Raw genomic sequence first — 27,338 nt, 5'->3', positions numbered from 1 at the left:
CAGTCGGTTAAGCGTCCGACTTCAGCCAGGTCACGATCTCGCGGTCCGTGAGTTCGAGCCCCGCGTCGGGCTCTGGGCTGATGGCTCAGAGCCTGGAGCCTGTTTCCGATTCTGTGTCTCCCTCTCTCTCTGTCCCTCCCCCGTTCATGCTCTGTCTCTCTCTGTCCCAAAAATAAATAAATGTTGAAAAAAAAAAAAAAAACAAACCAACAAACCAACAAAACCCGAAGAATTAATTTAAATTTTTAAATTTAATTTTAACTTAATTTTTATTTCAGCAATACATATTTACAAGTTAGATGATTAGTTCTTAAAAGGGAAAGAGAAATCGCCACCCTTTTTCCGACTCCAAACTCCCCAGAGGCCAACCTTGTCCATTCTTTTCATTGTTTCTTCTGGGCTGTAGCCCCTATTGCTAAATAACATTTTTATACAGCTTTTATCATTCTTTAGCTTTAGTTATTGTGCATTTTCTGTGATTGAAGATGGGGACCTAGATTTCTTACACCCCTCCCCCACATACATATCTTCTCCTCTCATTTCCCAAAAAAAGTTATATCACAGCATTTTGTTATTTACATTATATTGTGTAAACATTAGTCACAGCTGAGCCATGTAGTGTACTATGATTATATTTCCTTTCTTAAACAACAGTTTCTTTTTGCTAGCATTCAATGATCACAGTGTCTTTTCCCTTGCTTACTTTTCTATGTACTTTCACTAGTTCATCCCAACTTCTTCAAGAAAAATATAAATCTCTCCAAATTGATTGTTCAAATCAACTAATTTCTTGTTTTTCTGCTACCACCAACATCCTGTGTTGTTCACCTTTCCCCTGTACTGGATTCCTTGTGTCTTAGATGTCATGTTTTCCTCTATCTTGGCTTAATCACTTTTTTGGAGGAGCACATCCTCACAGTAGGTTTCTGATAAAAAGTACTTGGGTAATAAAAGTGTTGAGACATTTCATATTGAAAATGTCTCTATCCTGATTTGTTTGTTGGTATTTTTTATGTTTGGACCTTTCCCCCCTGCCCATGTGTAGTGGTCATTGACTATTCATAATTAATAATGGGGCTCTAACAGGTTGACTAGATGCTCTCTGAATAGATTAGTTGCAGTGTGGGCTTCCCTGTCAGGTAGGTAATAAGGCAGATGCTGGCTTTTATGTTGGGGAATCCTCAACAGTCTGTATCTGTTAGTCTTTTTCTTGCATTTCCCCATAGGTGAATTCTCCAGTCTATTGTTTTGACAGGATATTCTGTCAGCATCCAGACAGAGGAGTAAGAGAAGGGTTCTGGGACTCTTGTTTACAATGAAAACATTCACTTCTTCCCTGACTTTAGAACACTACCTCCCTCCCACACTCTACTCTGCCTGGGATCAACAACTCTAAAGAGAAAATCTCATGACAGTGAGGAGGGGTAGGTGCCTGGTGGGGGGAGGGAACTCTTATTCAGATTTTCAACCAATTTGCCTGAAGATTTGTAGGAAGAGCGGTAAAGTAAGCACCTGGCCAACGCTTCTGCATGGAGATTTTTTAAACTCTTACAAGCTGTGAGAACTTGAACAAGTTTCTTAATTTCTCTGAGCTTCCGTTTCTTCATTCATAGAGTGAATGGCTTTAGTGTGAGGGTTAAACGGGGTTCCTGAATGTCAAGTGCCTGGCACAAGTCTGCCCAGCGTGGAGAGGCATTCAATTGTTGGTGGTACAATGTTCAGGGAGGTAGTAGTTGGTAGTCTCCCTAGCTTTTTTCAGTGGACAGAAAGGACCCCTTCCCACTATCCAGTTCTTTTCTATACTCCCTCAAAAGGAAAGCCACCCTACGCATGTTCTGCCAAGATATTAATAGAATTTCAGGGGTACAACCACCTTTACAACTTACCCTCTACCCCACTCTCTCTCAGTGCCCAACCAAACCCTTAAAGCAACCTCCTCCATTCTGGATCCCATCCAAATGGATTAATGAGCAGGACTGAGAACTGCAGTGCAGTCCAAACCCAAATCCTAAGAGTAATATTGACCTCCTCTATTCTGCTATTTCACACAAAATCCCTCCACCCCCTAGGGTAATGGCCCAGTTCCTCCTCCTAGTCTTCTTATCCTTTCTAGTCCCCTGGCGAGAGAGACAAAGAGAACTTTCTTGCCTTCAGTGTGCTAGAGCCTCTCTCCCAGTGCAAAATAAGATTTGTCTTTCTCCCTACTTCTAACCAGCTCTTTCTTGCCCTAGTCCTTCTCTCCCTTTTTCTCTCACCTTTCTTTTTTGGGACCCTGACTGCCTTGTTAAAGGGCAGCCTTCTTCACAAAGTCTTTTCATTGATTCCTTAGGATACTTTTCTTATCTGCTCTGGAACCTCCTTTCGCTCTGGAACCTGGCTATATCTTAGGGGACTGAAGATGGAAGAGGAGCTGGAGAAGCTGGGGAAGTTGAAGTTGTCTTAAAGTTAATTTAGAATGGCTGGTAGAACAGAGATCTGGTACAGAATCTGAAGAAAATAAGCACCCAGTGTGCTCAGCATTTTTTCCCAGTCTAACATTTTAGGTTGCAAGACTAGTAGAGATTTTGCCTGCTACATTCTCATTTAGACTCAACCACTGAAAACACACCTAATAAAATGTTTGAAGTAGGACTTATTAACAGAAGTCATGGTCAATTAAATGTTAGGAATTGATCTTTGTTGGAAATAATGTAAATACATGGTCATGTGACTGGGACTATGTGTGAATGAAGGTGGACACAAGTATACAAGAACAGGCCTCATTTAATAACCCCTTAAACTTGTGTTTCCTCTTTCAACCACATGCAGACAGGAATGCTGCACTTTGTCTTCCATGGGTGATCTTTTCTGAGTGCAGACCTTAGTCTGTCCTTAAAATTTTCCCCAGCAAAATAATAGAGCAAAGGATTGAGGCAGCTATTGGCTGCTGCCAAGGTCAGTGTGATGACCACAGCTTTATGAAGATTGTCTTTGCATGTATCCACTTTCCACATGACCAGGTGGAGGGTTCTCAGTATGTGATAAGGCAGGAAACACAGAAGGAAGATGATCAAGGCAATGATGATGGTGATAAGTGCTTTCTTGTGAGAAACCCGCAGCCCAGATTCTGGGACCTTTACCTTTAACAGGACTCGAATGATTAGCAGATAACAGATGCTGAGCAAGCAGAATGGTAGCATGAAGCCTATCACCAAGGCAATGTAGTTCATCGTCTTCAGTTTAACAATTTTATTCATATTCAACTCTAAGCATAATGTGATATTGCCATTCTGCTCAGAGCCATTGTTCAGAAGCACTACTGAGGAAGCCATGATAAGGACCCATATGACCACACACAGAATCCAGGCACTCCTGATACTAGCCACATGGAGGAACCGGAAGGGATGAACAGTTGCCAGAAAACGCACAATGCTCAGCACAGTCAGGAAATAAATGCTGCTGTACATGTTGACATACATGGAATAAGACATAATCCTGCAGCTCAGGTCCCCAAATATCCAATTGGAGCCTCTGATGTAATAGTCAACTCTGAAGGGCAGTGTACTTGTGAACAAAAAATCTGAAATGGCCAGGTTTAGCATGAAAACATTCACAGACGTGGACTTCTTATAAGGCTGCAGGAAAACATATATGGAAAATCCATTTCCCAAGGTTCCCCAGACAAATAGTATCAGGTACACGATGGGGTAAAAATCCCTTTTGAAGTTTTCAATTGAACAGTCCATGTTGCTGACATTACTGCTGAAGGTGCCATTGGGTTCCATTTATGATGTGGAGATGTATAGAGGCAAGGGCATAAGTTTTCTCTCCACGCTGGATTAAAAAAAAAAAAAAAACACACAGACACAAAAAGTTACTTCCTGCTCACTACTTACATCTTTCCAGGTTTTAATGAAACAGGGAGAAATACTAGCTTTTCTTTGAAACTTGAGTCAAAAATATCAGCAAAGTTTTTACCATACGCTCCATTATATTTCATGATACATTTCTAGAACACAAAATAAACATTCATTTACTTTGTTGAAGCAGAAGCCTCAAACTTGGGAGACCTTTGGTCCAGTGCTTATGTTCGTACTGCAGTCCAAATCTACCAGACAGCAGGTGTCTCAACAAAATGTATGGAAGACAAAAGGAAGTGGCACAACATTTTCAAGTGCTGAAAGAGAAGTCTACCAACATTCTACTATGTTGAATAACAGTGGCAAGAGTGGACATCCCTATCTTGTTCCTGACTTTAGGGGGAAGCCTCTCAGTTTTTCCCCATTGATGATATTGGCGTGGGGCCTTTCATATATGGCTTTTATGATCTCAAGGTATGATCCTTCTATCCCTACTTTCTTAAGGGTTTTTATCGAGAAAGGATGCTGTATTTTGTCAAATGCTTTCTTTGCATCTATTGAGAGGATCATGTGGTTCTTGTCCTTTCTTTTATTGATGTGATGAATCACATTGATTGTTTTGTGGATACTGAACCAGCCCTGCATCCCAGGTATAAATCCCACTTGGTCGTGGTGAATAATTTTTTTAATGTATTATTGGATCTGGTTGGCCAATATGTTGAGGAAGAAAAGTCTACAATTCAGAGTTCTATAGCCAGCAAAAATATCCTTCAAATATAAAGGAGAAGTCAAGGCATTCTCAAATGATGGAAAACTAAGAGAATTTGTTGGCAGCAGACCTACCCTAAAAGAATGACTAAAAGAAGTTCTCATATCAGAAAGGAATCAATAAAAGAAGGAACCTAGGAACATCAGAAAGTAAAAACATGATAAGCAAAAATATGGGTAAGTACAATAGGATTTTCTTCTCTTTTTTGAGTCTAAGTTATGTTTGATGATTGAAACATTGTCTGGTGTGATGTGCTTTAATTTAGGGGAATTTTTAAGGATAATTATAACTATATTATAAATGGGGAAAGGTAAAAGGATACAAAGGAGGTAAGATTTCCACACTTCACTTGAGTTGGTAACATGATGATGCCAATAGACTGTGGTAAGTGATGTATGTGTAATGTAACACCTAAAGCAGCCATTAAAAAGCTATACAAAGAGATAAGCTCAAAACACTAGAGATAAATCAAACCAGAATACTTAAAAGTGTTCAAGTGGCCAACAGGAAGATAGGAAAAAGAAAATAGATAATACAAATAGAAAAATAAAATAAAATGGCACACTTATCCCTAAAAAATAAATAATTACAATAAATATAAATAGTGTAAATATACCAATTAAAATATAGATTGACAGACCGATATATCTATATCTGTCTATATATGTATATATAAATTATATGCTGTATATAAGAAATTCACAGTATTGACATGTTGAAAGTAAAAGGGTGAAAAACATATATGTCATGCAAACATTAATGAAAGGAAATCAGGAGTGGCTCTTAAGACCAGATAAAGTAAACTTTAGAACAGAGAAAATTATGCAAGGGACAATATATAATGATAAAAGAGTTTATCTACCAAAAGACACATCAATTCTAAGTGTGTATACACCTAACAACAGTTACAAACTATGTGAAGCAAAAACTGATAGAACTAAAAGGAGAAATTGACAAGTTCATAGGTATAGTTGGTAATTTCAAAACCCTCTCTCAGTAAGTGATAGAGCAGCTAGACAAAAATCCACAAGAATACAGAAAAACTCAAATATAACATCAACCAACAGGAACCAATTGACATTTATAAAAAAATCCATTCAACCAAAGCAGAATACACATTCTTTTCAAGTGCCCACAAAACATATACCCAAATAAACCACATCCTGGGCCATAAAAATAAAACCTCAACAGATTAAAAAAAAATTGAAACCGTACAGAGTGTGCTCTATAACTACAATGAAATCAAACTAGATATCAACAGCAGAAAGATAATAGGAAAATCTCCAAATGCTTGGGCACTAAACAACACTCTTCCAAATATTCCATGGGTCAAAGAGGAAGTCTCAAGGGAAACCAAATAATATATTGAACTCAATAAAAATGAAAATGTATCATATCAAAATTTGTGGGGTATATCAAAAGCATTGCTAAGAGAGAACTGTAAAACACTAAATGCATACATTACAAAATAGTTTTAACTCAATCATCTAAGCTCCCATCTCAAGAAACTAAAAATTTTTTAAATGAGATAAACCCAAATCAAGAAAAAGGGGGCAAGTAATAAAGGTAAAAGCAGAAATCAAGGAAATTGAAAACAAAACAAAACAAAAATCAAGGAGAATCGATGAAAGAAAGAACTGGTTATTTGGAAAGATCAATACAATTGACAAACCTCTAGCAAGACAGACAAAAGTAAAAATAGAGCAGACACAAATTACCATTATCAAGAATGTGAAACAGGGAACATCATGATAGATACATCAAAAATATAATAAAGGAATACCATGATTACCTCTACAAGAATAAATTTGATAACCTAAAGGAAATGGATTAATTTCTTTTTAAAAAAAACTACCCCAACTCACCAAATACAAAATGATAAATTTAACTACTGAGAAAATTAAATTCTTAATTTAAAGCTGTAAAAGGAATCTCCAAGTCCAGGTGGTATCCCTGGAGACTTCTACCCAAATCTACCATATTTAAATAAGAATTAACACCAATTCCATGCAATCTCTTCCAGAAAACAGAAGAGGAGGATACATATCCCAGTTTATTTTACAAAGCTAGTATTACCTTGATATCAAAACCAGACACAGTATAAAACAAAAGACTACAGACCAATATTCCTTATGAATATAGACACAAAATCTCTTAGCAAAATATTAGCAAGTAAATTTTAGCAATATTACAAGAAGAATTATATATCATGACCAAGTATGGTTTATTTCATGCATTGAAGCCTGGTTCAATATTTAGAAAACAGTCAATGTAATTCATGTTAAGAGGCTAAATGAGAAAAATCATGTAATCATATCAATGAATGCAGAAAAAGCATATGAACAAAATCCAATACCCACTTTTGATCAAAACTCTTAGAAACAGAGGCATACAGGGGAACTTCCTCAACTTGATAATTATCAACAAAAAACCCCCGCTCATAGCTAACATAGTTAAGGGTGAAAGACTGCATGCCTTCTCCTTAAAATTGGGACCAATGCAAGGATGTCTACTCTTACTACTCTTATTTAACATAATGCTGTAAATTCTAGCCAGTGAAATAAGGCAAGAAAGGAAATCAACATCTTACTGATCAGAAAGGAAGAAGGAAAACACTCCCCATTTGCAGATGACGTGACTGTTTACACAGAAAATCCCAAGGAATCTACACCAAAAAGTCATAGAAGTAACAAGTAAATTCGACTAAGTCACAGGATACAACACATAAAAATCAATTGTATTTTTATATACTAGCAATGAACATATGAACACATTGGAATAAGAAATACAGTACCATTTGCAATCATTCAAAAATAAAATGAAATACTTAAGTGTAAATCTAACAAGACATTCCAGAATTTATATGTTGAAAACTACAAGATGCTGATGAAAGAAATCAAAGTTCTAAGTAAATGGAGACACATACCATGTTCATGTATTGGAAGGCTCAACAGAATAAAGATGTCAATCTTTCCCAAATTGGTTTATAGGATTAATGAAATTCCTAATTAAATTCATGCAATACTTTTTTTGTTGTTGAAATAGATAAGATTATTCTAAAATTTATGTGGAAAGGGAAAGGGATTGGAAGTGCTCAAGACTGTGTGATATTGAAGGGATAGACACATAAATTAGTGGAACAAAACAGAGTACCTAAAAAAAGAGTTACACAAATATGCTTAACTAATTTTTGACAAAGGGCAAAAGAGATTCAACAGAAGAAAGATGGTATTTGTGTAGTGCTGGAGCAAGTGGACATCCATAGGCAAAAGAATGAACCATGACTTAAACCTCGTACCTTATACAAAAATTAACAAAAATGGATCATAGACCAAATTAGTCAAATGTGAAACTATAACTTTTTTAGGAAAAAAAGCATATGATAAAATCTTTGGGATTTAAGGCTAGACAGTTCTTGGACATAACATCAAAAACATGATCCATGAAAGGAAAAATTGATAAATTGGAATTCATCAAGATGGAAAACTTTTGCACTGCAAAAAGTTCTGTTAAGAGGATGAAAAGATAAACTACAGACTAGGAGACAATATTTGCAAAACACAGATTCGACAAAGGACCTGTGTCTACAATATATAAAGAACTCTCAAAACTCAACAGTAAAAACCAAACCAACCAAACAAAACAAACAATCCGATTAGAAAATAGGCAAAAGACATGAAGAGATATTTCAGGTGTGTAAGATGACATATAGGTACATAAAAGTTTGTCCCATAGCATTAGCCATTAAGGAGATGCCAACTATAACTACCATGGGATAGAACTACACATCTATTAGAATGGCTGAAAAAAAAAATAGTGATAACCCCAAGACATTCTAGTTACCAATCAGACTTGTAAATGTAGTAAATTGTGACAATTGTTTCCTAAACTTCTAATACCCATTGTATAGTCTGTCTATTGTCTTGAGTGTTGTTTGCCCCTCAGAGGAAAAGTTTATAAGGAAAAGACAAGGAAAGACCCCACTAGTCCATCTTCCAGCTGACCCAGGGACTGAGTGTTCAGAAGGACTGGCATTCTTTGCACAAATTTTGTCCTTTGTATCAACTTGGTGCAAGGTCATCATTTCAAAAATTGGAATGACTTCCTCTGTCATACCTTTGTGACCCTGAGATCTGCTTTGTTGTTTATTCAGCCCTAACTTGAGACAGGTGACCTTTGCCCAAATTTCAGAGGCAGAAGTGCAGACAAGCACCATCCTTACACCACCGCAGGTCTCCTGGGGCCCACTCAACTTCAAACTGCACATCTCCCAGGGCCAAGAGGTTTCCTTCAGCTTTTCCTCCCTGTAAAGCACTCGTGCAACTGGCACAATATCACCAGGGACAATTCAGAATTGTGATGGCCGCTTTGGGGAAGTTTTGACATAAACAAGATTGTTTACTTGAGAGGCACTCTAGAAACAAAAAGTGAGGCAACTTTCAAGAGGAAGTTGTCTAAAAGAAAGATTCTTTTATTTAATGTTGGCGATACCCCTTCCTTTACTTCCATCTGTTGGGGACTAATAAATGCTGGATTTTTTTTGGTTTTTGTTTTTTGTTTTTTTTAAATCAGTCATTGACAAAATTGGCAAGGACGTAAGCCAATTTTGATGTCACTCCTTTTCATGTATATATTTTGAAATATGTTGTTTGTTTGTTTTTTTTAGATTTTATTTTTAAGTAATCTCTACACCCAATGTGGGGCTTGAACTCACAACCCTGAAGTCAAGAGTTGCATGCTCCTCCGACTGAGACAGCCAGGCACCCTCCAAAAATTGTTTTTCTATATACAACCTTTCTTCTCAGAGGGAACATAATTGTCTTTTTTTAGTGTTAATGTCATATTCATCTAAAGGAGTTTCTTCTTCCTTTTTGTTTTTCATTTCCTCTTTCTCATTTTCCTTTTAAGAAATAATGATTACTTGATTAAGAGTCCTTCACTCTTTATGTGTACATTTGAGGAATGTATAGTCCAGATAAATAGGTGAAATGTCTGAAATGTAAAAAAAAAGACAAAGTTATGAAGATGTATTTCATTTGTGGACCCTAAAAGTATATTTACATAATAGCTTTGTTATTACACTTATGAGAAAAGAAAGGGCATTACTTTCAAGTTAAAAGAAGATAACATTTTTAGCATGATTCAGAGTCTTTAAAAATTAGTTTAATATATAAAAACTAGTGTCAGCACAATATTTTGGTTTGTACAAGGCCAGGATTAAATTTCTTTTGATTAAACTGAATTTCCTGCATTGTTTATGAATTAAGCAATATTCCACTACTTCCATAACTTGTTTAAAATTCAAAATTATACATATAAAATTGTATTTAACTAAAATGACCGATAACAATGAATGCCTTTTTAAAGGTTTAATTTTATGACATTCTAACTTTGGGACAAAGCATAAGAATTTAATATTTTAACTAAAATTATAATTTCCTAAAATTATTATTATAATTTATAATTATAATTATAAATCCTTAACTAACTTTAGGACCTTAGACAAATAATTAATAAATAATCTTTAGATGCCTAAACAGTTTCTAAATAAGAAACAGATACAAAACAGTGATCATTACATGCAATTTTTTCCTTAGTTTTTACAAGGGCAGTAGATGAACAAAATTTGTAAATGCCTTTGAATTATACTTTTTAATTATATTATACTTTAAAATTATTTAAATTGCATGACATAAATGCTAGTAGATAGAAAAATATCTGAATTATTCTTTATTTTCTCTCCTCTAAATTTTCTTATGCTTGATGAAAAAGAAGGTTGATTATTTTGGTTAAAGATGATAATTAATATAAACAGTTAATACAGAGAAATACAAATATGCATAGAAGATAATGATATGATTTTCTGTTTGTTTATTAAGAAAACTAAAATAGTTTATTCAGAGGGTAAATTTAATTTGATACACCCTTTGTTTTATTTAATAGATTTAATTTTAAAGCTATAGTTCAATACTTTAAATTCATTACTATTTGTGTATTTATACATTTGTGAATGCCTAAATGCATACATATGAGGGCATATTAATAAATACTTTATTATAGATTGTTTTAGGAATAATGTACAAAAAAGTAATATTAGAATTAGTCTTTTTAATATAAAATAATTAGGTTATTTTATACTCATTAATAAAGATTCTTGTAAATAAAATATTCTGTTAAATTTCAGTGCTTCTGATATAATTTTAAATCATTTTTAAAAAGATTCCTTGCTTTCAAAATAAAGTTTCTAGGGGCGCCTGGGTGGCGCAGTCGGTTAAGCATCCGACTTCAGCCAGGTCACGATCTCGCGGTCCGTGAGTTTGAGCCCCGCGTCGGGCTCTGGGCTGATGGCTCAGAGCCTGGAGCCTGTTTCCGATTCTGTGTCTCCCTCTCTCTCTGCCCCTCCCCCGTTCATGCTCTGTCTTTCTCTGTCCCAAAAATAAATAAACGCTGAAAAAAAATTTTTTTTAAAAATAAAAAATAAAAATAAAGTTTCTAATAATTATTGTTGAGTATTTTTATAATGTTGCCTATAGTTATTTCTTGACTCTGAGTTATATCTTCTCTCGTCAAGCAATTATTCCTGATTCTTTCCCAAATCCAGGCCCCCAATTTAGGATAAAGCTATTAATATGCCATTTGTGCCTAAACCATCTTTGGGTTTTACTACAATGGCCAAGGGGTAACACAAGATTTGTTCTTTCATCCTATGAAAGAAAGAAAAAATGAGAATAATTAGATTTCTAAAAATCCTTTGAATTTTGATTAATATAAAGCTATTATAAGAGCGTATTTATTAACCAAACTTAGTAATAAAAAAGCTCATAAATTACCATAAAAAAGGTTGAAGTCCCTAAGTTAATTACACTTAGGTAAAATATGCTAATATAAATATCTTTGAGGGATTGCATACTTTTTAAGTTAAAAGAAGCATGCTTATGTTTAAATACAAAGATTTCTATAGCTGAGTATAAAAAGATTTTTTCCAGGGTTCTAGGCTCACAAACACTTTTTCCTTTTTTGGCATGACAAATCTCAATAAGCACTAGACTTTCTGAGTCAATCACATGGGAATCATCAGAGACCAACTGTTGATTTCAGTCTTTCATTAGATCTCATTAAGCCATCTTGTTTAAGACTGATAGCAACTCCAGCAGGCTTATAGAGGCCTTACATCCACTTAGTCAACTTAGTTCTATGGTCTCCACTAAACTTTTAACAGTCTCCCTGTCGGTGGTGTCTGGCTGACTCAGTCAGAAGAATATGTGACTCTTGATCTCTGGGTCATGAGTTCAAGCCCCACATTAGGTGTAGAGATTACTTAAAAGAAATAGTTTTCCTACTATAGAGTCCTACAGACTCTCCTATTGATAGAAATAACCTAGGACTCCTCAGCCAATCACATAACTTCCTATATAATTTTGCTGGTTTCCCTTAAAACATCATCATCTGTTGCTTTAACACTAAACTAGCTACCCTCCTTTCCTCATCTATTAAAAAAAGCCCATGATGGGTTACCTCAGTAATGGAGGTATCCATACTTTGCATGGATCTTTTAGATTCTCCCTTGGATATCCCTGATTTAATTTTGTTTGTTGGCTGGTTCCTACTATGGAAGAAAAACTAAAATTTCCAAGCAGGCTATGCTTGAATTTACCCTTGAAATATGAGTTTTACCTTGAAATAAAATCATTTCAGATGACTAAATTAATTGCCTTTACTCAGACTTGCTGACAAAAGGATAAAAGAACCAATATTTATACTTATACATGGAATATGATTTTGGATCCATCCATGAATTCAAAATAGTTTAGAAATAGAGATTTCCTGACACTACAAGACTCCCTATAAAGTAGCAATGAATCAAAGAACCTTGAGATGTCTTGCTATTACCCAAAGAGAAAGCCATAATGAAAGTAGAGTTTAGCAAGCCCATTTCATGATTTACCTACAATGGCAGAGATAAACTGGCAATGATATTGAACCAACACTGGCAGGGAATTTGAAGGCTATTGCTAAGGACATTCTAATGCATGCCCTACCTGCCATCAGCACAATTCTGGCAAGTCTGTAAAGGTAGAACATGGACAACAACAGCCCCAAGGCTCCTTTGAACATCCCCAGAAGATCTGTGAATGTGTTCTGGTTATTGTTTATTCTCAGAGTGTGTTAAGGCTTTTCTTTGCTAGAGAGCTCTGGCTGTATGGTAGAAAAAAAAAATGCTTAATTTGGGAATCCCAACCTGTCTCTTCAGTAAGAGACACACATTTCACTGACATAGTCATCAAAGAACTGTAAAGGTTTACCTTTTACTTAGAAACAATACTCCTTATCCACGGACAACAGGGAAAGTAACAACTAATGGAATTCTAAAATCCTCAGACTTCTAATGGTTGAAGTATTTCCATTGGCCTTGATTGCAGGCAATGAGATCAGTCCTCTCTAGAACCAACAAAGTATCTCCTTCTGAGTATATAACAAGCTGCCTTGCGCATTTGGGAATTACTTCCAATCTTTGATCCTATCCTATTGCCATCTAACATGATGACTATAGGAAAGCTGCATTTCCAAAGTATTCTCCAAAGCAGTCTCTGTCTGATCAGAAACCTAGATATTTGGTCTTCTGAAAAAGACCTCAGAGAAAAACTTCTCTTGATCCCAGATGGAAAATACCCTATTGCTATCTTTAACAACTGACATTGTATTAACATTCCAATATTTTAATTTTTGGACTCATGTCTCCCAACTAAAAAGACATTCAGAACTCCCCCCCTCCAACTACTGGAAGTCCATTCCTTTGAAAGACCTCAAACTGAAGATTTTTAGAAATTCTCCAGAAGTTGTTGATTTACAGAAGTGGGAAACTTTTGCCCAAAGCAGTGAAACAAATATTGACTGCAGAAGCAGATGGCTTTCACACAAGACAGAACAAAATTTTCTAATTCTTTAGCACCCTCTTCTTTCCCTTTACTAGTCATCTTGTTCATCATTGTGCTTTTACCATATTAACTAATATAATCTCCCTTATCTTCATCCTTTGACCTATTATAGTCTTTGCCACTTAAGAGAAAACAAAATTCTCTGGGTTGTTTTTTCTTAGGCCATAGCCACTGTTCTGAATATAACTGATTACTGACAAAATTTAACAACTAAAAACTAGCAAATGGGTGGCTGGGTGGTTCAGTCCATTAGGCTTCTGACTCTTGGTCTTGGCTCAGGTCATGATCTCACAGTTCGTGAGATGGAGTCCCACATCAGTGTCTGTGTTGACAATGGAGAGCCTGCTTGGGATTCTCTCTCTCTCTCTCTCTCTCTCTCTCTCTCTCTCCCCCTCTCTCTGTCTCTCCTTGGCTAATGCGAGCTCTTGTGATGTGCACTTTCTCTTTCTCAAAATAAATAAATAAGCTTAAAAATAAAAAAAAAAACAAGCAAAAAACAAACAAAAAAAAAACACTTCAAGAGGTAAATTTTCTTCTATATATCTCTTCTTATAATTAAATTTCCCTTGCATAATTAACCCCCAATTTCAGGCTTATTAAATTGTGCATTGGCCCCATATCAACAAAATGCTTCTGCTGAATTCCTTACAACCCTATCAGCAAAACCTGACACTTTGGGAGTAAGAACAAAGATTTGGTCTAACTTGGATAGAAATTGCTACTTTATTTTCTTTCACAACCTTCCAGCTTGCTGTGCAGGACCTGTTTGACTCCACTGAAGGAGAATTTGTCCACCTCAAGTGACTTTCCACCACAGATGCTCAAATAAAGAAAAAGGCTCATTCCTATTTTGATAAATGATTCTTAAATTCCCAGTACTACCAGGTTACTTCTTATGTGGACATCAGGCTTACACCCACCTGCCACACACTGCCCTATGTATTCAAGATCATCGTTAGAGAACATCAGATGTTTAAAACTACCACCCCTCCAGGAATCATGTTTCCCTAAAAAGAATACACAGAGACATCTGAAAGAGGCAGGCACAGGCTTACGAGAGAACTGTCAGGAAAGATTACTAAGTCCCCGGCATGCATACTGTGCAAGCAACAACTATCAGGGTTGGAATAATCTAACTGGAAAGAATTACTCATAACTTATCTCTGACCTTGGCAAAAATCTTAAAGGGTCCAACTTCTTCTCTGGAAGCTGACAAAAACTCTCTCCTTGGTCAAACTCTAGCCAGGCTCCTCTGAGCCCTCTTCCTGACTGGGCTTCTACCTTGGTCTGTAAGGACTTGAATAAAGGACTAACAGTTTTTTTTTTAACAGCTCAGGGTCATATCTCTAGGATGACCATAACCTTCCCTTATTATAGAGCCTGAAAAAACTCAAGGATGTCAAAAGAATTTACTATTTGTTCCAGCCAACCTGAAGATAGGGCTCCTGGCCCCCAGGCTCTGTGGGAGGGTAGAATCCTAAACTTCATAAGTGTCAGTTAGCAAATCCAGATGCAGTTTCCACTATTTGCAATTTTTTACTTCCCTGACTCTGCTGAGCTCCTCCCCCCCCCCAATTCCTTCATTCTTCCTTAAAAACATCCACTTATCTCTGTAAAAATTGAAGTTGAGTTCAGTTCATGTTGGAGTCTTTTCTCTACTGCAACAGTATAAAATCTGTCCTTACTTTAGTGTCTGGCTTTGCTTTATCTTTGACAAATCCTAGGTTTAAATGTAAATTCATGAGGCAGAGTTGTCACAGATAATAACATAGTCCTTAATTTCTTCTTAACTAGCCAAAGAGAAATTTATGCTAGAATAAACAAACACTTATTACTGCACCTGTAAATATTACATAACAACCTATGACTGGAGGTGTGTGTGGAGAGAAGCTTCCTGGAAGTCTAGAAAAGAACAGCTGGATTTGGGTAGGGGGGACATGTTTTCACTGTCTGAGTATGATGGTATGGGTTTCTGTTTTTCAGAGTCTGTTATAAGAACTAATAACCATTTTTGTTCCTACAAAGTCTGCTTCCTTGAATCTTACTCCCAAATTATCTGATGCAAGCATAAATCCTGTTATAATTCCTAACATCTTCTTTCTGAGATTCCCCAGTTTCCCTTTATGTGCATTCTCCTTTAACACAACAAGTCAATAAACCCAACTTTGTTCAACTGTAGGTGTGTTCCCAATTGCCTTTGACTAGAAGACACTGACTCTGAGAATCCACATAATGATATAAAAGTATGGCAAAATATTAGTTAAATTAACATATCCAAAGAGATGGTTTGTAAATATATTTCTGAAGCAGCAAGGATGTTTTTCAATTTTCCTTCAGACACTTACATGAAAGTGTAACTCAGAAATCACATAAATGATTTCAAAAAACGAAAACCTTTTTTCTTTAATTCAGCACTTCCCAAAGTATCTTCCACAGAATATGAATTCCATGAGATGTTCTGTAAAAGACAAGGCTTCCGTGTTTATATCAGTTAGAGAAACACTGCAAGCTCTAGTATGCCTCTTTTGGAGATTCATAATGGCATTAAAGGTTCTATGGGGCTCTGAAGAAAGAAAAGAAAGAAAGAAAGAAAGAAAGAAAGAAAGAAAGAAAGAAAGAAAGAAAGAAAGAAAGAAAGAAAGAAAAGGAAAGAAAGGAAGGAAGGAGGGAAGAAAGAAGGAGGGAGGGAGGAAGGGAGGAATGACCTTTTTACAAGAACAAGTCATTTGGCTTAGGGCACATCTTAATCCAGTAGGACCTCATCTTAACTAATTACATCTACAAAGATCCTATTTCCAAATAAGGTCACATTCACAGGTACCTGGGGTTAGTACTTGGATATATTTTGCGGGGGGCATTTTTCAACTCACAACAAGGATATATAACATCAATTTCATGAGGTTGTTGTAAACATTAAATTAGAGAGAGAGCGAGAGAGAGAAAGAGAGAGAGAGAGCTTCATAGAGTAGTTGGCACTGGGTAAGTGCTCCCCAGCTGCTTTACTGTCATGAATGAATGTAGGAATGACCTAGCTTCAACATCTGTCATCCCACTGACCATGGGGATGAGTTGATGACCTCAGTTCTCAAATTCATTTGAAGTGTAAAAAGTAGATTCCTGTCGGTATTTGCAAGAAAGGCATTCTGTACAGAAATACTGATAACCTTTAGATTATTCTGTTTATGATGAAAATCTCTTGATTCCACTTCACTCCTTTGCTTTCAGTCTATTCTTACCAGAGAACCTTCTAATAACCCATCTGCTTCATCAGTCCTCTCTGAAAGGATGGACTTTGAATGGTGAACTGGAAGATTACAATAAAGGGAAAGTATAGTCCCCCCATTATAAATGTGCAAACCAGAATAACCAGAATTCTGGGTTAAAAATGAATTCTCTGTGAGTTTGGCTTGTGTGAATTGATTTCTTGACAAGATGAGATTTCTTATACGCAGAGCTGAGGGCCACATCTTATTTCTGAGAGATGGTAGGGGCTTAGTTATGATTACACGGATAATGGCTTTTGATCCATCTCAACAGCAAGTCTGAGGTTTCTAGCTCGGGTTATAGGGAGAATGGTGAGGCCATTAGCTAGGATGAGGAGCACACACTCTAGAGTTCAGGAGACAGGTCAAGGATGTACATACGGTTCAGAAAGATCATCCCACAGAGGCTAGAAGTCTGTAAGCCTGACTTGGGAAAGGGAATACAGTAAAATGAGGAACTGGAGATAGTGTCTTAATTCAATGTTATAGAGAATTAAAGTATCTACTGGTTTGCAAGGCCAGGACAGAAGGATCAAACTTTGAATCAGGAAATGCTAGAGGTAGTACAGTCAACACAAATCAAGTCCATGAAGCAAGCATGAAGTTCGATTAGATGTCACAATTATGTCAGCTCTGGATGGGTGCAGCACTAGAACCAGGGTCAACAAACAGAGCCTTAGGGGACAAAGATACAAGACATGGTAAATAAGACTGGTATACGACCAGCTAGAGGAATTACTATGGAAGGCTTCCATTACAAATGACTTTTTTTTTTGGAAAGGATGGAATTCTACCCATATGACCATAAAGAACCTACTTTAGTCTTAAGCACCCTGACTTTGGAGCCCAGATTCTGAAAGAATCTTTGGGAAATCTCATATCTAACAGACCAGGGAAGGATCTCAAAAAGGAAAAATGGACTTGAAAGCAATCAAGTCCTTAAACTTTTTGACCATGAAGACTACCACTTCTCCCATCTCAAGACTAACATGGCTTGTGAATTGCAATGAGAAGGGCAGCCTGGGAAGGTTAGGAAGCAGCCTGCACTCTTCCCTGACTAGGGTGTGGCAAGCCTTCAGGGACACTGTCAGCTATGGATGCTGAGAAAAGTCCCATCTCATAGGTAGAGCATGGAAGCCAGCAGGTACAACCACAGACAAGATGTCTCAATAGATAGTAATAAATGTTCCATCAGGGACTTGAGATGTTTGGGGAGACCAAAACCAGACTCTAGCAACAGGGATTCCTTGAGCAACTGGGAAGCAAGGCAGAATTCATGGGGAAGTCCATCTGTAAGCTGCAAGACCCTTTACAGCCAAGCCACAGTGCAAGGAGAGGGTTTGGGGCCTGAGAGGAGGCCTGACCAGTGCAGGCAGGCCCTGAATCCTGGAGGCCCTGAGTCCTTGAGAGCCTTGGGTCCCAGAAGCCCTGGATTTTGCAGGCTTTGAGTCCTGGAGGCCCTAAGTCTGGAGACATTGCATCATTGAGATCTTGGGTCTTAGAGAGCCCAAGGGCTGTACAAAGCCTTGGACACAGAGACTCAGGCCAGAGATGCCAAGGCAGGGGTCCATTTTCCCTAATGAGGTAGAGACAAAATTTCAGGACAGGAAAGATGCCCAACTTCAGAGTCATGGCACAAAGTCAGGATCAGATCAGCCTAAGGGTAACACTGAGTTCCAGAATTGCTTCCATTCCTTTGCCTGAGATTGGGATTGTTTCTGGGTCCTATAGGGGCCTGGAGGGGAGTGGGAGCGGTCGATGGCTGGCAAACAGCCTGTGCTTCAGGGAGACAATACCTACAGAAGCTGGAGCTTTGAGTCCAAGAGCATCTTAATCCATGGAATGCTAAAGAAAGAGAATACACTAATACCCTTCCTAGAAGCCTCATTTACCTAACAGCCACAGGCTAAATGCAGGACCAGCTCAGATCCAAAATTCCATTTAGCTCAACACTTTCTCTTGAGAGTCCTTTAAAACATTGATTGTTCTTTTCTGCCCACATAAAATATACCTGACCACATCACACTTCAACCTTTCACTAGAATGTAAAAAAAAGGAAAACGAAAAAAAAAATTGCCTGCTATCTGTGGCTGTAAAATCAGCCAGACCAATTAAGTACGTGACAGGAAGCTGAGAAATACATGAAGAGGTAAATTCAAGGGAAATTAGGAAATAAATTGACAGCCTAATTTCCACCGCCTTGGCAGGAGAAGAGAAAGAGCATGTGTACAGCTTCCTGTACTGAGAGGGGGCTTGAAACAAGGAAAGAATTAGGGCTTTGTCTCCTGCAGCTTTACTGGTGATCCAACAACAAAGAAGAAACAGTGAGAAGCAGCAGCAGATGGGGATTCCATATTTTAGTTACGAAGAAAACCAAATGTGCTGCATGACCAGATAAATCTGACCAGGATGAATAGCTTCCACTGATGCTTAGAATGTTTTCATGGTTGTAGCAAAGCTGCAACTGTCCAAAACGTCACAGAAATTATTTTCATCTATACTTAGAAAAATACACATTTTTAAAGAAAAATACATTTGTGACACATTCACAGGTGATCATTAGACCCTGTCACAGAGTGCCCCCCACACCCCAGTCACCATTACTGTGTGTCACAGCTGCACTCACCTTCAGTTCTGAGACCTGTCTCAGAACCTGAAGCCTGAGGCACTCAGACACACTGACTGTAGGTATACCCGGCAGAGCAGCAAAGGGATGTGCATTATACAACAGGATGCTGTGAGATTGTGATAAACTTCTAAAGAACAGAGAATCTTCTGGAGAATAAACGCCTGTGCAGTCTGCTTGCATCATCTTTACAAGGAACTCATGATGGGATTTTCAGCAGCACCTAATCTGTCAGCGCCATGTCAGGAGAGCTAGACCGGCCTGCCGGCAGCCTCCCAGATTGCCACTAGGTGACGTTCTGGGTCCTCTGTTTGGCCACTGTCTCTGGAACTTCTAACTCCCACACTAAGAATGCTTCTGGCAAGTTAACATCAGGCCCTTGGCAGGCAACCTCACTGCCCTCACTTCAAGCTACCCACCTTGGCCAAACCTGCCTAAGGGCTCTGGGAAAGCACACTTCCTCTGTTAGCCACCTCCACCTCAAGCCACAGATGTTTGTTCATTCAAAATAAGCAACAGCCAACCTGTATTGTGTTTACTCTGTGGTAGGCACTCTGCAAAGCTCCTTATGTATATTAACGCAATTAGTCCTCAAACAGCCCGAGGTACTCTGCATCAGCTATTGCACAGATGAGAACAACCAGAGGGCAAAGGCATAGAATAGCGTGTGTGCCCAAGGTCACTTGTGATTTAGTGGTGGGATGGGGCTGAAACCCAGTTCCCAGCTCTCTGTTACAAAGCTGTTCTGTCTCTACTTGAGCCACAAATACTGGGTCCTGTGTATCTGACAAAGAAGAAAATACAGTCTCAGACCTACAGGAACCTCCACGGTGCTAACTAAATCAGATAAGTTAATAGATAAAGCAAGGTGAGAAGGGCCATCCAAATCAATGCCATAGGAACGGCCTTGGGGAACAAGGGAATTTTTAGGGTACTAAGGGGGAAAGGTTGACTAGGGAAAGGAGACAGGGGTTCCAGACAGGGGAGCAGGATATATGAAGACTGGTTGCTAATAGCACATGGCAAGTTTGGGGAACAGCAAGTGATACAGTATAGGAGAAGCATAAAAGGGAGAATGAGGTGAACAGAGGGTGATATGCGAGTGACCTACATCCACACTAAGGAGTTTGGGTTTTACTCTGAGGGCAATGAGAGCCCTCGAATTATGGAAAGCAGATCTGTATTTTAGACAAGTGATTCTGGCAGCAGATGGGAGGGCAGTTTGGAAGGAGGCAAGCTTAAGTTCAGAGAGACTGCAAAGGACACTCCTGTGATTGTCCAGGGCAGAGGGGGTGGACATAGTTGGATGCGACCAAGAGATATAAAGAAAAATGAGAGATGGTCAGAGTTGCAGATGGACGAGTTATAGAAGGGGGGACCAATAAAGGGAAGGGGGGATCTTCTCAGGTATTTGCAGGGAGAATGTTGCCTTACACTAATAAAAAGAATACAAGAGGAAGATGTTGTTTGGGGGAAAATGAGTTCAATTTGGGACGTTTTGAGTTTGAAGCTTTTGTGACACATGTAAATGGAACTGTCCCCTTGCAGTCTAGAGCACGGCCATCAGTGCTTAATGCTAACTGAAGCCAGAAAAGTGGATGACCTCACAGGGGTGTGAGAACAGAGAAGAAAAGAATGTCAAAGATGGCACCTTGCAGGGACATCCACAATTAAGGGGCAGGCAGAGAACAGGAGCTGGAAAGATGATTGACAAAGGCTGGCCAAACCGTAAGAGACCAATCAAGAATGCAACATCAAGGAGGCCAAGAGAAAGACTGGTTGAAAAACCAGGTAGTCAGTGGGGATAAAGTCTCAAGGTTATCAGTGACCAGAGGGGTGGGGTGGAAGTCCAAGGACAGGGAGCTGATAGAGGTGCAGCAGTCGAGAAAGTTACCGCTAAGATGGGAGAGGACACTCTCGAGCTCTGTAGTTATGAAGGGGTGCATTGCCGGAGGAAGATTTTGAGTCAGGGAGGGAAGATGCATGTCTTCTTTTCTTTGGAGACATCTTGATTGTTACTCTTTGCCAACCTCCCTCCAGTGATTTCAGTCTCTTCCTCTTTTCGTCTCATCCACCTGAACCTCTAGACTAGAATGTACACTGTGCCTGAAGTGTAGCAGACCTACTCTGACTCCCCACCCTCCCACATTCTAGTTGTAGAACTCTTACCCTTTGAGCTTCAGCCTCCTCACCTTCAAAATGAGGCTAAGAAAGCCTGTAGGACTTGCCTGTAGTTGCAAGTGAAAGAATGTGTTCACTATGCCTAGCAGGTGGTCAACCAAATGCCAGTTCTCTCTTCTCCTACTAATTCTGTGACCTATTCAAGTTTTCGTTTTGCTTGTCCTGTTACACCTTAACTCTCTGTACTACTGAGCTCACTGTTGTCATTTCTTTCTCATCTTCCTCTTTTTAATTTACAACAAGAGCTGCCCTGCCCCATCCCCACCACCTCCTGAGAGCCCCCTCTGAATCATACATGACTAAGATAAGGTCATCTGCTCCTGCTCACCAGCGCGTACTACTGCTGCCTCTCAGACTTCCTTCTCAGTCACTCTAGAATTTGTTCCTCATGTCTTGTCTATGAAACATCACTTCTCTATCTTCTGTGGTGCTGGGTACTTGTGGTTTTCCATTTCCTGATTGTTCAGTAATCCACTGTTAGTTCTTCTTTACCAATTGTGGACAACCACTGGAGCCCCACCAGCCATCCTCAGCTCACCTCTCCCTAATCCCCCAAGAACTCACCCACGATGAAGACTTTACTCCATCTCTCTGCCTCTGACTCCTAGATGTCTTTTTCATATGAAAATATCATATTTTTAACTTATAATTTAAAAAAAAATTATCTCAGTTATGTCATTTGCTTCACTTGCCCTATCTTGTGCGATAGGCTGAGTTAGTATTATCTCAATTTTATAACTAAAGGAAAAAAACCTCTGAGAACTAGAAAATTTTTAAGTGTTTTTTCCTGACTTCTAATTTAAGCCATATTCCTACATTTCCAGTTGTCTACAGGATAGACTTATTTGGAGACTCTGTCTCTGCTCACATCTTCCTTGGGTTTCTCCTCCCTCTCAAACCAATCCCACTCAGCTGGTGTTATTGGGCTGAATGTTTGTGTGCCCCCAAAATTTTTATGTTGAAGCCCCAGCCTCAAATGTAACTGTATTGGAGACAGGGCTTTTACGGAGTTAATTGATGTCTATGCTCTGGTATAGACGTTACAGAGGAGCTGATGGCGGTCCCAGTACATGTTGTCATCTCTCACCTGCACAAAGGACACAGTCTCCTGAATGGCTCCCTGCCCCTACTCTTGCTGTTCTCAGTTCATTCTCTACACAGTGGCCAGAGTGACCTTTCCAAAAGGCATATCTGACCATATTACTCTTCTGTTTATCACCATCACATCAGAATCAAGTTCAACTCCAGGCACATCACAATATGGATCTTGTCATCTGGCATATTCTCTCCATTCCACTCCCCTCAGTAAAGTCCATTCCAGCCTCGTGGAACTTATTTCAATGCCCCCAACACACCTGGCTTTCTGTTGCCTATTCACTCTGAGCTCCAGCTCATCACCTGGTCATCTTTTACCCAATCTCAGGTTTCTTTATGACATCATTTCTTCCAGAAAAAGCCTTCTCTGCCCCCTGGAGGTCTTGGCTGGCTACTGCCCCACCTGGCCCTGCTGCCCCATGGGCTTTCTGTCCCAGCACCTACCCCATGGGCCAGCCATAGCTCCTGTCTATCCCCACCCACCAGAGTGGTCACCACTAACGGCAGGAGGAAGCCTCACTTGTCTACCACTGTATCCTCAGGCCCTAGCACGGCTTGTGGCACATAAACATGCTCAAATAAATGACCACTGAATGAGCTAATGAAGGTATTATTCACCTCCCTCATTTTATGTCTCACAATAAATAGCTTCTAAGGAAAAGAATCCCGATGGTCTTTTGTAACAAAATGACGTTTGCACATTTTTCCTCACCAACTTTCCACTTCTTAAATTCAATCTAGGCTCTGGGGACAGGCATACAGAATCAGTGGCATGGGGGTAGAGGGGTATTGACAGAAAGAACCCAAATAGTACTCTGTTCTAAACACTGTAGAAAGGGACACTGTATCTCTGAGGGCTGACAGTCGTTTTTCTCACTTTGTGCCAAGTTCCCCGTAGGGATTTGTGTCTGCCAGGAAAACGGACTTTAATCCTCTCAGAGAATTTATAAGAGAACAAAGTTATCGTTAAGGTAAAACTCAAAATACAATGAAACCAACATCCTTTAAAGAATCGGCAATGCCCCCACGTACTCTGTAGACCGTCATGTGTTCTGTACTAAACATGCAAAGATGGGAAATTGTTTTTTTTTTTTTAATGATAAAAAAATTCTTGTTTTTATAATGTACAATAAAGGTATGGATACTGGATCCTTTTAAATTCTTCCAGCTTAATTAATCTTTAAACCCCTGGAGCAAAGAGGCTGTGCTCCCCACTTTCCCTCCAGTTAATTCTTCTGTCTATCCCCCACCCCCACCCCTGTCCTGTCCTCCCTCCCTTCCCCTCTCTTTTTCCTTCTAGTTCTCTTCAAATCTCCTTCCCCTTTTCCTTGAAACCTCTCTTCAAAACACCAGAGAAACAAAAAGTTTACTTTCCTGACCCTGGCTCTTCTCAAGGACCCTTCCAACTTTTGAGATGCTTTGGTTCCCACTCACTGCTCCAGCTTCTACTAGTTCCCTTGTCAAGGGCATCAGCCTACACTGCCACTAAGTCATCTATCCGATAGGAAGAAGTTTTGCTTTAAATACTCTCAAACCTTGTACTGTTTTCTCCATGGGTCAGTTAATGATATAAAGAGGTTAATAGGTCCAACAGAGATAAACATAAGCTATTAGCTAAACTCCACATTCATTAATGAATTAATATATTTATGCCTTCCCATCTAGTCTTTAATTTCATTTACTTTTGAGAGAGACAGAGAGCTTGAGTGGGGAGGGATAGAGGGAGACAGAATCAGAAGCAGGCCTGGCACTGTTAGAGGAAAGCCCGATGTGGGACTGGAACTCACCAACTGTGAGATCATGACCCGAGCCGAAGTCAAATGCTCAACTGACTGAGCCACCCAGACTCCCCTACCTTCTCATCTATTCTTAACAGAGCTCATGTACTAGGTTTTCTGCAAGGACTCCATCCTCGGGCATTCTTGGTCAGTAGAGGGGTTGAGACCTGCACATAACTAACTCCAATACAAAGAAGGCAGTGGTCAGTGCCCCCAGAAAATCACAGATATGGTGCTGGAGGTTCTGACATAAATTTGATAAGGTGCAGTGGCAAAGCTGAGCAACCCAGACAAATGTTTGTCTTTCTCTCTTTGGCTGCTATGTTAAGGAGAGCCCACTGGGTAACTGTACAAGCTCTCATTAGGCTTTTATCTTCCAGGCTTAGCCTTGGAGGACGAGTGTGCCTCCCAAGTCTGGTGTGTAAGACAAACTTGAAAAATGGGAGTCTCTGAGTCTGGAATACACATGAGATACTAAAAATGCCCAAGGTGATCCTGACACAGAGCAATGAGAACATTGCAAAAATATGTTATTTTTCTTCCAGAACAGGTGTTATTTATGTTGTCTTGTACCCTGATAACCCCAGGTGGGTAGGAAGGCAGAATGCTAACAGATGCTGGGCTTAATTTTGATTCATTTGGAACATTCTGGAGCCCCAACCTCCCTAACTTTTAACCAATGCACTGGAAACAAATCCATGTCTTTAAAGCATTAGTAAGTTGAAATTCATAAATAGATTCTCATCTCAAGAGTTTGTGTGGGTGAGGTGGATGATAGAAATTTCTAGAGGTTTTGTTCATTTTATGTTTCCCACAAATTACTTCTGCATTATTAATATAGTATTAAAAGAAAGATCTGGGTGGCTTGCCTGAGATTGTACCTCTCCTTCCCTTAATACATATTGATCTCAGGCATGGGTCAGAGACAGGAAAATGTTTCAAATGACCTATGTCAGCTATTATTTTGCTGGCCACCCATTAGAACAATCTGGGAAATTTTTGAAAAACAAACCAAACCAAAACAAAAGACTACTACACATGACTGGCTTACCTCTAAAATCTAGGTTTTAGTTATTTTAGGGATACTTTTTAATTTCCTTGGAATCAGGTGATTTTGGCTGAATGTGCAGCTAAACCACTGAATCAGGTCCCAAAGAGGTAATAAACAGATTATACACATATGCTCTCAAACACACACACACTCTCTCTCTTTCTACCTCCAAGTAAAACCACTGACACATACATTCTCAAATTTAACTTCCTCTCCCCCAATATATTGCCTCTCCCCTGAATGGGAAAAAGATACATTTTACATAATAAAATGACCCAGTTGCAGGGTGCCTAGGTGGCTCAGTTGGTTAAGCGTCTGACTTCAGCTCAGGTCATGATTTCATGGTTTGCGAGTTTAAGCCCCACGTGGGCTCTCTGCTGTCAGCGCAGAGCCCACTTCGGGTCCTCTGTCTCCCTCTCTCTCTGCCTCTCGCTCTCTCAAAAAATAAACATTAAATGTCCCAGTATATAAAAAATAAGAAAGATGCTCTATGGTCAAAAGCAAGGGAATGCTTGAGTGAGATGTAGCAAATCTCCTCAATGCAACAATATCCAGCAATTTAAAATTACCATTATGAAGAATTTACAGCAATGTAGAAACAATTTATGCTCTAATGGGAAAAAAATGATCATCAAGTAATCCACACTGTATGGACACAACAGTGGAGATCAAACTAAAACTATATGCAGACATGCAAAAAAAGAATGAAAAGAAATACCCCCCAAAATGTCAATAGAGACTAGCTCAGTAGTGGTTTTTACTTCCTTCTACTTTTCTGTACTTTCCCAACATCTTTTAAACTGCCGTGTATATGGTAGGAAAAAAGTTTACACTAGAACAAAATTAACATACTTTTCAAAAGTCATTCTTCCGACTATGAAGTGATAAGCAAGGTCTAATTCTCAGTAATGAATTAACAAAGCAAAGATGAAAATGCTCACCCAAAGGTTTCTGTGTTTCAGCTGGCTTTGCTTCGGTCTTCTCTATTCCTCCCACCTTCCTCCTCCAAGTAATCCAGCTTGTTCAGAAGAAAAGTGAAAGAGCAAATTTAGTTTATAAACAGTTTCAGCTCACAGCAAGAAGATAAGGAACTTTGGTCAGCTGGTGTATCTGTGCTTTATAGGACTTGGTGTGGGTGTTGGTCTGGCTTCCTTCTCAGGAAGAAGGGGGAAATATTTCAGCTAGGGACTACCTCTAAAAGGAAGAATCCTTTTAGGGATTAGCCCTGTCTCTCTAACACTGTTTTTATCAGCATCTTTCCCAACAGATCCGGGGAATGTGAGGAGTTAGAGTCACCAGTATTAGGCAGCTATTGGTTCTCCTAAATGGTTTTTGTTCCCATGACAACACTAACATCAATGTCACCTCATATGCCTTAGAGGTATAGCACTTTAGAGTTGTTTAGAGCATTTCCCATTACCCACTTGCTTTTCCGATTTATTTGCACATGGGTGGAGGCCTTCCCCATTCTACTGCAAATACTGTGTTGGAGGTCACCAATGACACTCATGTAAAAGGTCCTTGCTGAGTCCTCATCTTCCTTCCCCAATTTGTTGCACAGTTAACCAAAGCCACTTTCTTGCAACTTTCTCCTTTTTGTTTCTCTGACTCTCCTTGTTCTTTTTCTACCCCTTCAGTTGCTTCTTCATTGCCTTCCTTTCTGATTCCTTTTCTTCTACTCCTTTTCTAAATGTGAGCTTGCCCCAAAAGTCTGTCTTCTGACCTCTTCCTACCATATTCTCTTGCTTTTATGTATGTTGTCCACATCCATGGCCACATTTAATATGGCCTCTCCCAAGC

The 27,338-nt window shown here is 39.0% G+C and overlaps 1 protein-coding gene across 2 annotated transcripts; it reads right to left on the bottom strand.

Annotated features, from left to right (window-relative positions):
* Positions 1-232: 232 nt before the first annotated feature.
* Positions 233-26,799, bottom strand: CYSLTR2 (cysteinyl leukotriene receptor 2). 2 transcript variants are annotated; one of them, XM_025924553.2, is made up of 2 exons: positions 26,480-26,799; positions 233-3,813 (listed from the first exon to the last, which is right to left on the bottom strand). In XM_025924553.2, the coding sequence occupies exon 2, from the start codon at positions 3,762-3,764 to the stop codon at positions 2,775-2,777; it is 990 nt and encodes a 329-aa protein (XP_025780338.1). In that variant the 5' UTR covers positions 3,765-3,813; positions 26,480-26,799; the 3' UTR covers positions 233-2,774. The 2 variants fall into 2 exon arrangements, with proteins under 2 accessions (XP_025780338.1, XP_086568290.1); XM_086712164.1 differs by lacking the exon at positions 26,480-26,799 and adding an exon at positions 9,402-10,004.
* Positions 26,800-27,338: the final 539 nt, after the last annotated feature.

This window comes from Puma concolor, chromosome A1 (assembly GCF_028749965.1).
Source record: "Puma concolor isolate L17-30 chromosome A1, mPumCon1.1.hap2, whole genome shotgun sequence".
NCBI lineage: Eukaryota > Metazoa > Chordata > Mammalia > Carnivora > Felidae > Puma > Puma concolor.
Note: the sequence above shows the minus strand (reverse complement) of the source record. Positions and strands in the feature narration are given on the sequence as shown.

What these genes read in the sequence shown, in the direction of transcription:
- CYSLTR2 (XM_025924553.2), bottom strand. Translation starts at nt 3,764, where the DNA reads ATGGAACCCAATGGCACCTTCAGCAGTAATGTCAGCAACATGGACTGT.